At 54.9% G+C, this 14,858-nt stretch overlaps 3 protein-coding genes across 3 annotated transcripts; all 3 read right to left on the bottom strand.

Annotated features, from left to right (window-relative positions):
• Positions 1-3,593: 3,593 nt before the first annotated feature.
• On the bottom strand, positions 3,594-7,053 carry VOLCADRAFT_99514 (uncharacterized protein; the record flags this gene model as incomplete). The annotated part of the gene is made up of 2 exons (XM_002958225.1): positions 3,594-4,216; positions 6,918-7,053. The coding sequence occupies 2 exons, from the start codon at positions 7,051-7,053 to the stop codon at positions 3,594-3,596; spliced, it is 759 nt and encodes a 252-aa protein (XP_002958271.1).
• A 1,168-nt stretch (positions 7,054-8,221) lies between these two features.
• On the bottom strand, positions 8,222-9,114 carry VOLCADRAFT_108050 (uncharacterized protein; the record flags this gene model as incomplete). Its single annotated transcript, XM_002958224.1, has 1 exon — positions 8,222-9,114. The coding sequence occupies one exon, from the start codon at positions 9,112-9,114 to the stop codon at positions 8,530-8,532; it is 585 nt and encodes a 194-aa protein (XP_002958270.1). The 3' UTR covers positions 8,222-8,529.
• Positions 9,115-12,917: 3,803 nt separating this feature from the next.
• On the bottom strand, positions 12,918-14,468 carry VOLCADRAFT_99512 (uncharacterized protein; the record flags this gene model as incomplete). The annotated part of the gene is made up of 4 exons (XM_002958223.1): positions 12,918-13,025; positions 13,533-13,615; positions 14,199-14,294; positions 14,381-14,468. The coding sequence occupies 4 exons, from the start codon at positions 14,466-14,468 to the stop codon at positions 12,918-12,920; spliced, it is 375 nt and encodes a 124-aa protein (XP_002958269.1).
• Between the last annotated feature and the right edge of the window lie 390 nt (positions 14,469-14,858).

The raw sequence follows: 14,858 nt of genomic DNA, 5'->3' as shown, positions 1-14,858 counted from the left end.
TCATCTTTGTCGGGCATTCGTAAACTGTAACCAATCTGGAACTCGAAGTATCACAAGCAGGATTGAGAGGTATAGATCTCTACCGTTAATCGGCCGTAAGTCGACCCGTTGACCAAATTTTCGGCATGCGGTTCCCTCAACTCAGGATTGTATACAATACATGTGGGTGTTCTGGCAACGGCGAATCAATAGGGATTGATGCAATCTTAAATGCAAGTTAAGCGTGGCAGAGCGGCCGGGGATGTCAAAGCCATCAAGATATCTTCGCGCACAGACCCGCCCAAGACCCTCGACGCTCTTAGGAGAGCCTGCTCTGAAAACGAGCAGACTCTGGATAGTGTTGCATAGGTCGGGCGTAGAGCTGGAATTAGCAGGTCGGGACGGGGCACTTAAGCTACTGGCCGACCTGGTCTTAGGTCCGGAGCGGCGGTAAGTGCCTGGATCTTTTGATAGGAATATTTATTGGCTTCGCTGGCGGCTTGTCGTGGTCCCCAATTTGCTCTGCCTACGTACGCGTGTTCGTCCGCCTCCTTGCATCTAGGCTGCAGCTGTGTGCCTTATCCTTAGGTTTAAGTTTCAAATCAAGGCATGTTTTGGTGCGGCAATGTTGATAATTGGGCATTCACAAGTGATTGGTGAAGACATGTATGTTTGCGTGTGTAGGCAGGCGCAGGTGAATGTAAACATAGGTTACCCTGTCTGTTACCCATAAGTACTATATTACCCCGACTCCTTTGTTACCCATCGGTAAGGGGTTACCCCTACCCCGGGGTTAGGTTACCCACCTCCGTACATAGTCACATGGGTAACCCCTACCCCTACACCCTGGGTTGCGCTTAAGGGGGGGTTACCCCCCGTTTTATGCCATAGGGCCGACCATCCGGAAGCAGCACACGCCGCGCCTTCGAATACGGTTCGTAGCCTATGAACACCTTCTTGCTAACCGGCTCCAGCTTCCTTTACTCTGGGTCTGGCATGTGCACATACGCCACGCAGCCAAACAGTCGAAAGTCTTCTACATCCGGAACCTTGGGTAGCCTGTCCTGAGGGGCGGCCTGTCAGTACTCTAGCACCTTGACAGCCGCCACTCAACAGCCTGACGTGGGGCCTTTCACAGGCCACGGGGCGACACGGCACACACCCTTCATACCAGCATGCCCCCTCGAGTTGCACCAGGGGCCTGACTGCAAACTGCCAGCACTGACGAGCTCGCTCGGCCGCCAAGTCCGCGGTCCAGGCCGGCTGCTCAATGCTCAGCAGACACAATCGCAGCTTGCCAGCCTTCAGCCTGTTGGCTTTGCGGTCTGGTGCCCCAGTCCAAACACACACGGAAAACAGCACTGCACAGCACCGTATGCACTGCCTACGGTGCCCCTTTGGGCACTGAGCTGCCCATTCGGGCGCCTGCCCACGCGCCCTTGGAGCCCTCCTAGCTCGACACACTTCCTCTAAGCCCTAAGATTTTTTCCACTCCCCCCTCGCACGGTGCTCTGGCGATCTAAGTGACGCCCAGCACCGTGCAGCAGCGTACGAACTTGATTTCGCCCAGTGCCTTGGTGAGAATGTCAGCCACCATGTTGTTGTTGGTGCAATAGCTGAGCTTAACCTCACCGTGCACGGCCATTTCGCGCATGATGTGGTGGTGCACGTCAATGTGCTTGGAGTGCACCGACATGATGGGGTTGCTGCCGAGGCTGAGCGTGCCTTGTGAATCCAGCTGGATGTTGACGGCGCCAGGTGACAGGTCCAGGTCGCCCGCCAGCTTATGCAGCCACATAGTACCTCATGCACGGCTGCTGCGGCGGCCTGGTACTCGGCCTCCACGGACGAGGCAGCCACGGTGCGCTGCAACTGGCTGCTCCAGCTGACCGCTGCACTGCCGAGCAAGAATGTGTAGCCTGTGGTGGACTGGCGGGTGGCTGGGTCGCCAGCCCAGTCCGTGTCGCTGTACCCGCCGGAGTTGCTGGTGTTGCCGCTGCTGTCACCACAGTACCGCAGCCCAAGTGCGTGGGTGCCAGATAGGTAGCACAGCACGCCCAGCATGAACCCCATGTGGGCCTTGGTGGGGGCGGGCATGTGTCACGCGAGCATGCTCAGAGTGTGTGTGATGTCCAGGCGTGTGCTGGTGGCAAGGTAGTTCAGCTCGCCCATCAGCACACGGTAGCCGCTGGCATCAATCACTGTCGGCTGGGCGTCACTGGCTGGCAGAGCACGTGTGCCCTGAGGCAGCGGGGTGGCGCGCGGCTTGGCGTTCTCCAGGCTGTGGCACTGCAGCAGCTGCTTCACATAGCGCTGCTGCGTGAGCACGATGCAGCGGTTGGGGCCATCCTGGACGATCTTCATGCCGAGGTAGTAGTGTGCCTCGCCAGGGTCACGCACTGAGAAGCAATTGGCGATGGCTGCCTTGGCGGCCACGACCACATGCAGGTTGTCCGCCATCACCAGCATGTCGTTGGCAGTGTGAGCCGCACTGTTGCCTCCACTGCCTCCACTGCCATCGAGCACTTAGTGCTGTCAGCAGCAGCTGCTGTCGGGGGGGGCCATCACTGACCGGGGCCAGCGGTGTGTGCAGGGACTGCCGTTGACTGCGGGTGTTGGGGCAGAGGTGGTGTTGGGGTCGCCAGGGGTGGGGTGGCCACTGGGGTCGGCAGCATGGCGGGCGGTGTAGAGCCACCGTTGGGGTCACTGCCGCCAGGGTGGGCGGGGCTAGTGCCGAAGGGGGTGCCCACCCGTTGTGAACCAAGCCGTGGCGGTCGTCATTGAAGGTGACATCGCTGCTCACAGTCACCTTGCCCTCGACGAGGATGCGGTGGGTGGCCGTGCCGTGCTCCGGTCAGCGGTAGGTTCCCGCCTTTGTGCGAGGACCGAGTTTGTCCTGCTGGCTGGCTGGGATGCGGATGTAGGCCAGGCAGCCGAAGGTGTGGAGGTGGCTGACGTCGGGGGGGACGCCGTGATAAGCTGCCCATGGCGTGGCCTCCTGGCCCTGAGAGGGGGCCACATTGTGCAGGAGGTTGGTGTAGAGCACAGCCGCCAGCAAGTAGCTGTCCGAGAGCACGGCATTGTACAGCATAGCCCACACACGGTCGAGGAGTGTGTGGTTGAGTCGCTCCACTGCTCCGTTCTGCTCTGGTGTACGGTGCCGAGTGGGTGTGTGCAGTGCCATGCTGGTGCAGCCATTGCTCCAGTTGCTCGATGACGTACTCACCATCGTTGTCGCTGTGCAGCGTGTGCACCCGTGCATGGTTTGGGTGGGCCTCCAGCTGCGTCACCATGCCCTGCAGCACTTCGCCCACTTGGCTCTTGTTGGCCAGCATGCGGATGGCGGACAGACCGGTGGCACTGTCCAGCAGCATCAGCGAGTAGTGTGTGCCCCCTCGGCCCGTGGTGTAGGACCAGGCAAAGAGTACTCAGTTGGGAGATGCCCATGGAGGTGATCCCTCTTACATTCCCTCCCCCCTCGAGCGAACATCCTCGGGCGCCCCCAGGCATATCCCGTAGGATTTAGGTTGTTTGAGATCCCGTAGGATTGTGTATTTGTTTGTTATTGTGACATTTCGTCAGTCCCCGTCCGAGATGGAGGACTTTGATTTTACTCAGCTGGTAGACTTCTCGCCCGCCCGGGCATCCACCTTTGGGGTAAGAGTATGCTGCATCATGCCTGGTGTGCGATCTGTTCCCAACCGGATTCGATTCGGGGAGTTCCCACCTCCTAGCAATTCGCACCAATGTAAGACCAGGCAAGAGTACTCAGTTGGGAGATGCCAGGGGAGCTGATCCCTCTTACATGTGGTCGGCATGGGCACACACAGGTCAGAGTGTACGACCTCCAGTGTGTGCTGTGGCCGGTTGCGGCAGCTGGGGTGGATGGTTGCGGTGGCCTTCACGGTGTCACAGGCCCTGCAGACAGCCTCCACTGCCTGGCACAGTGCTGCTGGAGTGACCTGTGGTCCCTGCACCAGCTGCTTGCTGATCAGCTGCTCCAGCACGCGGTAATCAGGGTGACTGTACTGGTGGTGCAGGCGCTGTGCTGCCGTGAGTTCGACAACTGAGCATTCGGTGGCCCTGGGGCCGCCGTTGCCTGGTTGCCCTTTGCCGTTGCTGTTACCGTCCGGCTGGCCTCCATCGGTGTGGCCGCCGGCGGTGCTGCCGCCGCGGGTGCTGGGGACAGCGGTGGCACTTCCTCCAGCGCTGCTACTTGCAGCCTGGCCCCCCGGCTCTGTCGCCCATGGTGCCGAGGGCATTGACGGTGACGTCGGTCGGCGCCTGCAGGTCCACGTCCATGCATAGTGCCCACACTCACTCCATGTGGTGATAGACGGTCTGTTGTGCAGGAGGCCGATGTGTGAGAACCAGCAGCCCGTCTTGTCTGTGCTGAATGTGATTGAGCAGCCACATGTCATGAGAAGGTCGACAGATGTCAGGGTGAGGCCCGAGCTGGGGACGTGCAGCACATTGTGCAGCCAGACATTGTGTCTATTGCGTGTATGCAGGTGCAGCTTCCCTGTTCCCATGACATCGGCCGGCTGGTTGTTGCCCCACTCGATCAGCCATGGCGTGCCGGCGGGGACATGGTTGTGCAGCAGGGAGCGGTCACCCGTGAACCTGAGTCGAGGATGACTCGTGAGCTGCTGTCACTGCCGTTGATGACCAGCACTGTGGCACGGCTCTGGCATGAGCTGCTTCTGCTGCTGCCTGAGCCGCTGCCATTGTTGCCGCCTGCAATGTCACCACTGTTGCGGCAGCTGTTGCCGCATCGAGCACGGCTGGGTTCGCATGCTCGGTTCGCATGCTCCGTCGCCCCAGCTGTTACCGCCATTGCCGCTGCCAGTGCCCCTGCCGCTTCCATCACAGTGGTGGTTGCGGCTGCCTCGACTGTAATGTAATGTGATGTAATGTTACAGAGTGGGAGGCTTCTGGGTCGCTTTATCACATTGTCAATCCCACCACTACCACACTGTACTACACCATACGAAATGTAAATCCAAGGTGGTGGATCCAGCCTTCAGTGATCCCACCTCTGTCATTTACCCGAATATCCGAAGAGTTGGAGAATTCGGCAAATTATCTCTGACCTCAATTCCGCATCTCTGCATCTAACTATAATCGCGTGCTTCCGACAAATTCAGGAGTCTCCCCAGGAATCGATCCCAGGACCTTATACCGCTGATTTCAGTAGTGTCAATCCAGACCAGACCTCAACTGATGTTGCCAGTTGTGTGCAGCTGCTCGAATGCGTTGCTGCAGTGACGTCCGCCTGCTTAACGGGGCACTCGCAGATGTAGTGACCAGGCTGTCCGCAGTAGCGGCAAGGTGTCGCCGGCCCCCACGTCACCTGCAGCTGCCGACTCTACTGGCGGCACAGCCAGGGCCGACAGCTCCCACCAGGCTGGTCTTGCTTGCTTGGGTCTTGAGGTTGTTCTCCTTCTCCCACAGCATAAGCATGAGCTGTGGGGTCGTTAAGTTGGGCTGATACATCGCGAACTCGATGGTGATGGCTTACTGTGGAGGCATGGCATGGAGAATGGCATGGCGCATTGTGCTCTCTTCCCACTGGCCGCTGGCCATGACTATATTGCTACGGTCTGGTCTGGTCGACATTACTGTCTTATACATTTAAAGGTCCTGGAATCAATTCCTGGGGAGACCCACGACATTGTTGGGAGCGTGAGATTATGGCTAGTTGCTGAGATATGGATTCTGTGCTCCTGCCTCCCTAAACCATATTCTCATGGCCCTGGCAACTCAAACGTGCTGGCTGACCGTGCAAAGAATGGTAGAGACGGAAAACGGGGAGACCAGCTGCCAAGGGCCCTTACACTTCAGTAGAACACAACCCCAGCCAACCACGGCCACGTGACTACGGCAGCCGACAACCCTTTTCCCCCAGGGGGCAACACGTGCACGACAGACGACGCAAAACGCGAAACCAGAGGACGCCCAACGACCACCACAACAAACTCACGCAACGGCGACCCGAACATATAGAGGGTTTGGCACCACTGGTAAGGCGCGACCATTGCCCCCGGGAGATCCCGGGATCAGTACCCGTTAGGGTCAAAGTCCTTCCGATGGTGGAAGGCATTGCGCCCTTAGTTGATGGACGGTGGTGACCTGGGATAAAGTTAACCTGCGAGCCGATCAGGAATGGAGTTGCACCGCTGTCGACCCGGCAGATTCCGTTGGATGCTGGTGGTGGGTGCGGAACCTGAGCGATCCACTGAGAAGTTGACTAGGGTGACTGGAGGAGGGTGCCCCGAAATACCGGGGAAGGCAGGGTTTCGCAGGGTAGCTGCCACGGGCGAAGATACACCCCCCTGTTTCACACATCCTGAAGCCCGAGCAAGAACACCCCTACAGTGAACACCTCCCACCAGGACTCTCAAGGCCACACTACTAGGCTGAAAGACCCAACCGCAACCAATTCCTCCTCAACTCCCGACCCGCCTGCTGTCTAGCCACCCCTCAGTGAGCGTTTTCCACCAGTCCGCCGCTAGCCGAGCCCGGTGCGGAGGTGTCTGTGACTGACCGGTGGAGAAGGGAAAAGAAAGGGGGGATGGAGGAAGAAGTAGCGACCACGAGTCCATGGGGGGAAGGTGGGCGGGAAACTGTCAGCTACAAGCTGAAGCTCGACTGAGTGAAAGGCAGAATGCCTGTAATGAAGGAGCTGAAGCAAGTAATACTCGCCATTCCAATACGGTTGTACGACAGTCGCACAGAACCAAACTTAGAGACTCCAATCACTTCACTCCATCATATCTAAGTCAACAATTCTGTGCTTCTGTCTCCCTTAACCGTATTCTCATGGCTCTGCCGACTCGAACATGCTGGCTGACCGTGCAAAGGGTTGTAGAGACAGGAAGCGGGGAGAACAGCTGCCAAGGGCCCTTGCACTGCAGAACAAAGAGGTACCCACTCACCGGCGAGGCCTAGGCGGCGGGAGACTTCAAGTTTGGCCGCAATGTCGCGCCACATGTAGTGTTGTACCATAGTGTCCGTGCGCCAACAGCCGTGTGCCTTGCACATTTCCGCTGGCACTCCACGGTCCGCTGCCATGCTGCTCCCGCCTATACGCATGGAGTGAGCCATGATGTTTCACGTGATGCCTGCCAGGGGTACCATTTTTAGCAGTCGTGTGCGGAAGGCCGCGTACGACAAGGAGTGCACTGGTGCTTCCCGTGTACCAGTCAGGGGACCTGAGAGGTACCCACTGCACTGCATCCATTGGACTGGTCAGAGGAGCGGTCCCACGCCTTCGTTACTGGCCGTCTGCAGTAGTCGCCTAGCTCCAGCAAGCGCTCACTAAGACCTATCGGGCAGCATGGGCCCCCGGAGTGACTACCCAGTGGCCCCGCATAAGCTGGTCTATCTTCGAGTGGGGAATGAAGATTTCCATGTGGGATGCAGAAATCAACAGCAAGTCCTCATGCACGTAAAGTTCAGCAGGATTGTTGAACCGGAAGAAGCCGGCAAACATGATAGCCACCGCTGCCACCATCATCAGGTAGTCTAGACGCGCCTCAGGGCCCTCCACTAGCAGGTAGAGGGCTACCAGCTCCCCTGGGGTGGAGTAGATGTCTCCTGGAAAAATGTGTGCCTCCAACCAGCTGTGAAACTGGCGCCACATGGCAGCATACTCCTTGGTGGTCCTGGCTGCCAGTGATTCTGGTGGCTCCTGCACCAGTTGCACAGCAAGGGCTTGGAGGTCTGTGGTGATGCAGTCCCCCAGGTGCCCCAACAAGGCTTCTGCACATGCGGCTAGATCTATGGATGGCAGGTGACCGGATCAACAGGGACACGGATGCGTGTTTTGCTGGGGCCAGAGAAATCAATGAGGAGCGCAAGGGTTGCCCATGCCGCTGCACCTTTTGGGTCCGTGTTGCCGTTGGGGCCTGGCAGGAACAGGTCCACAGCCTGGCCCAACATCATGACTCCATGAACAACGGGTTCAAACCATGCGCCGTCAGTGGTGACCTGGCCCACCAATCCCTGGTCGGCCAGTGTGGGCCTTGCAAGCCTCGGCATGCAGGAGTAGGGTAACCCCTAAGTTTAGAAAAAAAAGTCTTCTCATCTCAATCTATTGAGATCTCATTAGATCTCAATAGAATGGGTTATATTCTAATCTCAAGTTTTGGCAGCTTTCTGGGAAATGCATGACTGGCTCTGAAACTTTGTAGGATGATTCTGTATGGTATATTTGTTATAATAATTAAGTTTTGGGACGTTGCGAAGCACAATTGCACGACAGAAACAAGCAATTATACTCCGCCGCAGTATTGACCCATGGGTCACAGCATGCGAGGGTGCACTGGACGGTCGAGTACACGCCACAGGCGCTTATCCCTTTGATGCTTCTTAAACTCCATATCCTAAGGGTTAAAGTTTCAACGAATCAGGGCCCAGATCATCATTCCTAAGCCCTGGCAATGCACAAAAGCCGACATGGTATGCCATCAAGATCCCATGCTGGCCAAGTTCAGCAGACATAGACTGCTACCAATGCCGACCGAACAACTTGAATCCCTAGCTACTTCACTCCTCCTCCTCCCCGGCCAGCAGCTGCATCACCACCTCCTCATCCGACAGGGCGTTGCGCTTGGCCGCGTAGCTGTCGTTCTGGCGGATGAAGATGAGCTTCATCGCACGCATCTGCCCCAGGCGGTTGCGGGCCTTGTGGAACAGGTTGCCCCACAGCGACCAGTTGCGCTCTGATGCGCAGGTGGTTGCGTGCATGCGGAGGACGCGGTTGGCCACGAAAGCCAGGGCCGGATACGAATCCGCCATATGCACCGTCCAAAACTTCAGGCGCAACGGCAGCCCGGCCAGCTCAACCTTCTTCACCTTCGACTTGCCAACCGTCTGCTCGACCTCCTTGCGCGCAGTCAGCGTTGGCATGAAATCACGGCACTCATCCGGTACCCCGGCCAGCAGGAGGTTTCCAAACTCCTTCAACAAGACCCCCTTCTTTGCCGCCTTATTGCGCTCCCTCTGCTCCTCAGTGCTGCCCTCACCATTGCCCGCATACACCTCTGCCGCCAACTGCTTAACCGTCTCACGCTGCTCGCGGGTCAGCTCCTGGCTCTGCCCCTGGTTTGGGGCAGTGCTAGTGTCTGCCATTTTCGGTATTCAATTTTGTTCTGAGTGTCTAGTAAGGAAATATATGGCTTCTAAAGATTTATAAAGAATTATAGTGCCGTACATTAGATAACGACCCAACCGTCTCCTCAAGTGCCAAAAAAGACCTTCTAAATTCTCAATGAGATTCTCAAGAGAAATAATTAGATTAGAAAAACGACTTTAGATGAGTGCCAACCCTATGCAGGAGCACCTTAAGTATCATGCTGAAAGGCGGATTAGCCCAGCAGCTGCGCCCCCATGTGAAATGAGAGGCATCAACCCTATTCCATATATGGCGAAAATCGTCCAGTCATTCTCTCCCTCAATCTCTTTTATTGAGTGGCCGAGTCGTTTATCCACTTTTTACGGACAAACGAATGTCCAGGAACAATCTTTAGAGGCTAGGCCACCTCGAGGCATTACACGTTTCAGAGGGTTGCAAAGATTGGGGATTGGGCGCAGGTACTGGTCAGGTGGGATGGGGAAAAGGGTGACGACGTCAGGATGGGATGTGGGGCCCAAGGCAAGGATTAGGGATTATGGGTGCTACACTACTTTTAGGATGGGGATTGCTATTGGGGTGAGGATGGGGATGGGAACCCTGTCAGAGGGATGGGGATTGAAACCTTGACCAAGGATGGGATTGGGAACCCTGGCCAAGGATGTGGATGGGACCCTGGCTGGCACGATGGGGATTGCAGGCTTTCGCAAGTTTAGGATGAGCTCGCTGCCATAGGATTGGGAACACAGTTGGAGGATTAGAATTGGGTGTTCTGCTGTAAAATGAGGCTGCAGGTGCAGAATTGGGAATACTGACAGGACTGCAACAGACCAAGGATGGATCGTGTAGTTGTCCATAGTTGCTTACTTGGTGTGCTGTTACTTATGGTGCATCTCACAGCGTCTGATGAAAATGTTTAAATGGTGGCCAAAGCCAGTGCCAAACATGCACGTTGTCATGGTCGATTTTGCTCACACACTTCAACTCATGGGTCAGCAATATGGTAAACCAAACACCGAGAGATGTCTTCACAAAGCAAGGCACCCCTGCCCAACAGCACCATAATCAGCTGTCCAGGTATAGCCCATGCCCATGTTCACCAGCACCACATCGGGCCTCACATTACCCACTTGACACACATGAGCACATCTCACCAAAAGCGGCCCCTGCAGGCTGCTCCACTGCTGTCTGCCAAAAGCCTGGCCATCATCAGTGCATGCACCAACATCAGCCATCTCACCAGGCCGCCATGCATTCAATTGTTAGACCTCTGCTTATAAGTCGCGTCCCATAGCAAACCAAACACAAACACAAGGAAGTTCTATGAGTTGGCAGCACTGAATCTAGACTGGGGTTTAGGGGTTTAGGGTTTTAGGGTTTTAGGGTTTAGTCTAACATCAGTGTCATCCATGCACTTTTGCTTCACACAAATGGCTGGCACTCATTGCAAACAACACAACAAACCAGGGCTTGACTCATTTAATTCATGCAGTGTTACTGCCCTCCTCACCCCCTACCGTGGGGGGGACAGGCCTGCCATGTGCCCACGAGTTCATGCCTGGCATGCTCCCAATGCGACTAAACAAGGTGACGAACCTTTAAACGGCAGGGCATTTTTTAGAAAGGAACAAAACATGAACACATAGCCAGCATATGACCATTGGGAACATGACTGAATTTACACATATGAGTGGTGATTCATGATCAGTCATGCTGCACAAGGAGCATGACAACTGTCATGACCATGACTCTGCCTCATGACCGGTAACATGACCGGTCATGAGGCCTCATGAGTGGTCATGAGGCAACATGACCAGATCTATGACAGGAAACCCCCCGCATGACCACATCCATGACCAAGTCGTTCCCCGAGTGGCCCATATAGGCAATGACACTGCCGTGTGGATTCTGTGCACGGGCTCCCCATTGAAGCTCATCACTAGTGCCCACCTGCTGGACAAACGAAAGGCGCTCCCAGAGAAAAGACTAGCCAGTTCAGCACATCATTGAACCAGCTGTAGCCTAAACCTGCCTTCAATAGCACCACGGCCTGCCTCACATTCCCCGCCTGATACTCCCACACACATCTCGCAAAAAATAGCCCTTGGAGGCTGTGTCCTTTCCGTACACCAATAGCAGGTTGAGAATCACATTTCATCACCATTCATTGCCCTCTGCCAGTCCATCCGTCGCCTCATCGTATATGGAAGTGGCATGCACCCGCGTGTTTGCAGCAGCACAAGAACACGGATCCAGGTCGATGCAGCCCGGTGCAAAAAGCTCGTGCACCAGGTCCAAGATGAAATCTGGCATGTACCATTCCTATGTATTGCTTTGGATGAACAGACGCAGGCCGCCATATTGCAGCGCCATATTGCAGCGCCAGTGCAATAGGTGCAGCCAATGCTTGCTCTCGACGTGGGTCTTGGACTTCACCCGGCCCATGCATTTCGACTCGTCAACCATTGCAGGATATCCTATTTTAATTACATGGCATGGAAAGCGACTTGGTGTAAATGAGGAGAGAAGTGAACCGTTGGTGCACTCCGCCAGTTCCACAGTCAGAACAACATTCTTACCTTGTCCGGCCCACACACATCCACGGCACCAACGTATGCGCCAACATATGCCTTAACAGAGGAGATAATGAAAGATCGTCGAGCTGTTTGACAAACATCTGTTCACTGATGACCGGCCCTATTTGCCTACAAAACCATGCTAACAGATTTCCAAAATACTTCATCAGCAAGCAAATCGCTTCCTGCTGGCAAAAGGTAAATAGGGCCAGTCATTCGTGAACAGTCCTTTGTAGTTTGCGCTAAACAAAGTGTTCGCTTTCCAAGGCAGAGTTTGGGACACTGTGAACAAGGCCAGAACGTTTGTGTGTATCCTGCAGTCCCTACTGGCGGTGTAATCACATGCTGGCCGGGAAGACGGCCGGTCACATCATGCCGTACCGCATCCCGAAGCCACTATGCACAATCCTGAGAAGATTTCCAGTCTTCATTGTTTCGTTGTGGCACAACTCCACGCAACTCTGCGCATGGGACAAAATGTGGTAGTACATAGGAGCAAATCTTGTGCAGTTGTCCAAGTCGACTCAAAAGCATTCCAATCGGAACGCCTGGCTTATCATAAGCTTATCGGGCTGTGCACTTTGGCGTATTTAACGTGGAATATTGGTGCCCGACTGTGCAGCTAACCACCTATGCTGGGGGTGAACCACTGGTGCACGCCGTCCTTCTTCATTATCCCGCGTTCCAAACCATGGGCGTTTTGACAGAACACCCTTGTTTGTTCTGCCATACTAACCACAGCATAATAATTTGTTGTTGTGGCCATCCGTGAAATGAAGCAGTCTCCATAAAAAGAACCGCGTACATCACGTGATATGAAGGCCCCTTTCAGCCCAAAATGAAGCAGTCTCGATAAAATGAAACATGTACATCACGTGATCTGAAGGCCCCTTTTAGCGCAAAATTAAGCTTTTTCATAATGTCCATCGCGCCATATGGACGCGCCTCCAATCCTAACTAGGAAGGCGTGTTCTTATCACATGATGAACAGTGTCTTGATACGGATTTGCTTATAAGCCAAGCCGTCTCAAGACCCTGTCCACTATGTGATACGAACGTGCCTTCAGCCCTAAGAAAAGGCACCTGCACAAAAGAAGACAATGCAGCTGTCCATCACATTGCATGTGCATTCATCCCAAAATAAACGTGCATCCATTACCACCGTCGTTTCTTGCCCCCCTTCCCCTTTGCCTTTGTTTCCATGATCCGCTTCAGTCAAGACGACATCAGGTGCAGAACGGCTGCGCTTTGAGGCCTTTGCTGTCATCATGGCTGTTGCAATCTCCACCGCCCACATCTGTCGCCCACTGCTTCACCACGTCCAAGGTGGTTGACTGCAACAGCAGCGGGACATGTGTCAGTCAGTTAGTTATAGACATATAGGCTTAGTGGAGTAAAAATGGACAGGTTGCTATACTGAAGCACACAATTAACACAATGTCGCAAAACCATGCAATTCTTGGTGAGCACCCAACCAGCCTATTTGTAACCCTGACATGAAACCAACACAAACTTTGACAGGAACTCACTTTCTGATTTGCTGCTAGGTGATCTGGTCCAGCGCTCGACATTCATTGGTCATGGGGTCCGGCTGCTGCTTGAAACAGCTTCAAGACACTGCTCTGCCTCCTCGACACTCATAAACCTATACATAAACCTCTGTGCTGCGAGTTCTCCCTCGGCCGAGATCCGCTTCAAAGAGCGTTTGTCGCTTCAGTCTGCTTCGGAATTTGACGCTAGAGGGAATAAGCCATAGAGCAAGAGAAAAATACCTCGCGGAAATAGAAAACCCTGGTCATTCCCCTGATTTACGCCTAAAGAGAAAGCCGATATCACAGCACCTGTGTAAACGTAAGGAGTAGGTTTGTAGCTGGCAAGGGATGGGGATGGGACCCTGGCTGACAGCTTTCGGTTGTGAACACAGCTGCAGGATGGGGATGGCCCTGGTCGAAGGGATGGGGAAGGGACCCTGGCTGGCAGGATGAGGATTGGGGGAACACAGCTGTAGGAGGGGATTGGAAACCCTGGCCGAAGGGATTGGGGATGGAACCCTGGCTGGCACGATGGGAAACCTGTCTCGAGGGATGGGATTAGCACCGGCCCTTAAGATGGGAGTCAGTCACCCAGCCAGGATGGGAGGATGGCTGACCACTACCAACCCCCAGGATTGGGGGATTAGACCCTTTTTGCAACCCTCTGGGCAAACCAGGGCTGTTGGGTGACTGGAGCCATCAGCGGAGATGGATGGGTGCACCACCAAGTACACAGGGATGAATCCGTATCGGGGCGCTCGGTGGTACTCCCCCTGGATCAAGCAGATTCACCGAGCTGCCTGGATGAGGAGGAAGGGGAACCAGGGATGCAAGGGATTGTGTTTATATTTTGAGGAGTTGACAGAGCATTGGGCAGTAGCCAGTGATTATAGGTGTTATGATTGGATGGAACACCTGGCAACAGCAGGTACAAGGCATGGTGAGGCGATGCTGCACTGAGCAACACCAACCCACCACCATCATCATCATCGCTGCGATCAGATGAGATTTCGATGATGGAGGTTCCTGGCTGGGGCTTGTGTTGCTGTTGCAGTCCTGAGGTGTCCGTGCCTACAGCCAGCAGCAGCAGTCTCAATTGTCAAAGGAGATGGGTGGGCACCCAACCATGAACCAGGCAAAAGCACATAGCAACCCACCCGTAAAGTCCATGGCGTGCCGTTGTGAAGATCCAGTGCCATTGATGCATGGACCCGAGGGTCCACTGGCCGGGCATGGCAAGCTCATGGCTCATTGACGGTACCCAATGGCATACTCCAGGCCGGTTCCGGCCTGGTTCCGACCTAACGGGTCCAGTTAACGAGATGGGTAACCGGTCGGTAGGATTACCGGGCGAACCGTTATCCGTTAACCGTCCCCAGTAATCGGTAACCGATGTCGGTAACCTGGCATGAGCAAAAATGCATTTCTGAATGCAACCAGTTTCTTTGTGACAATGCCCATTGTCACAAGGTTCATGCCCACGTGTCACACCCCGACAAGCTTGAGGAGGTTACGGCAATGTGAATGCCGGGTGACAGGGGTGACAGTCTTGTGCAGGCACATTTGGAGACTAGTTTACACTGAGATTGGGGTGATGTTGGATTAGAATACTTGCAGTTCATGAAATTGAGGAAA

The sequence above is a fragment of the Volvox carteri genome (assembly GCF_000143455.1).
Source record: "Volvox carteri f. nagariensis unplaced genomic scaffold VOLCAscaffold_89, whole genome shotgun sequence".
NCBI classification, from domain to species: Eukaryota; Viridiplantae; Chlorophyta; class Chlorophyceae; order Chlamydomonadales; family Volvocaceae; genus Volvox; species Volvox carteri.
This window is presented reverse-complemented; position numbering and strand designations above follow the sequence as displayed.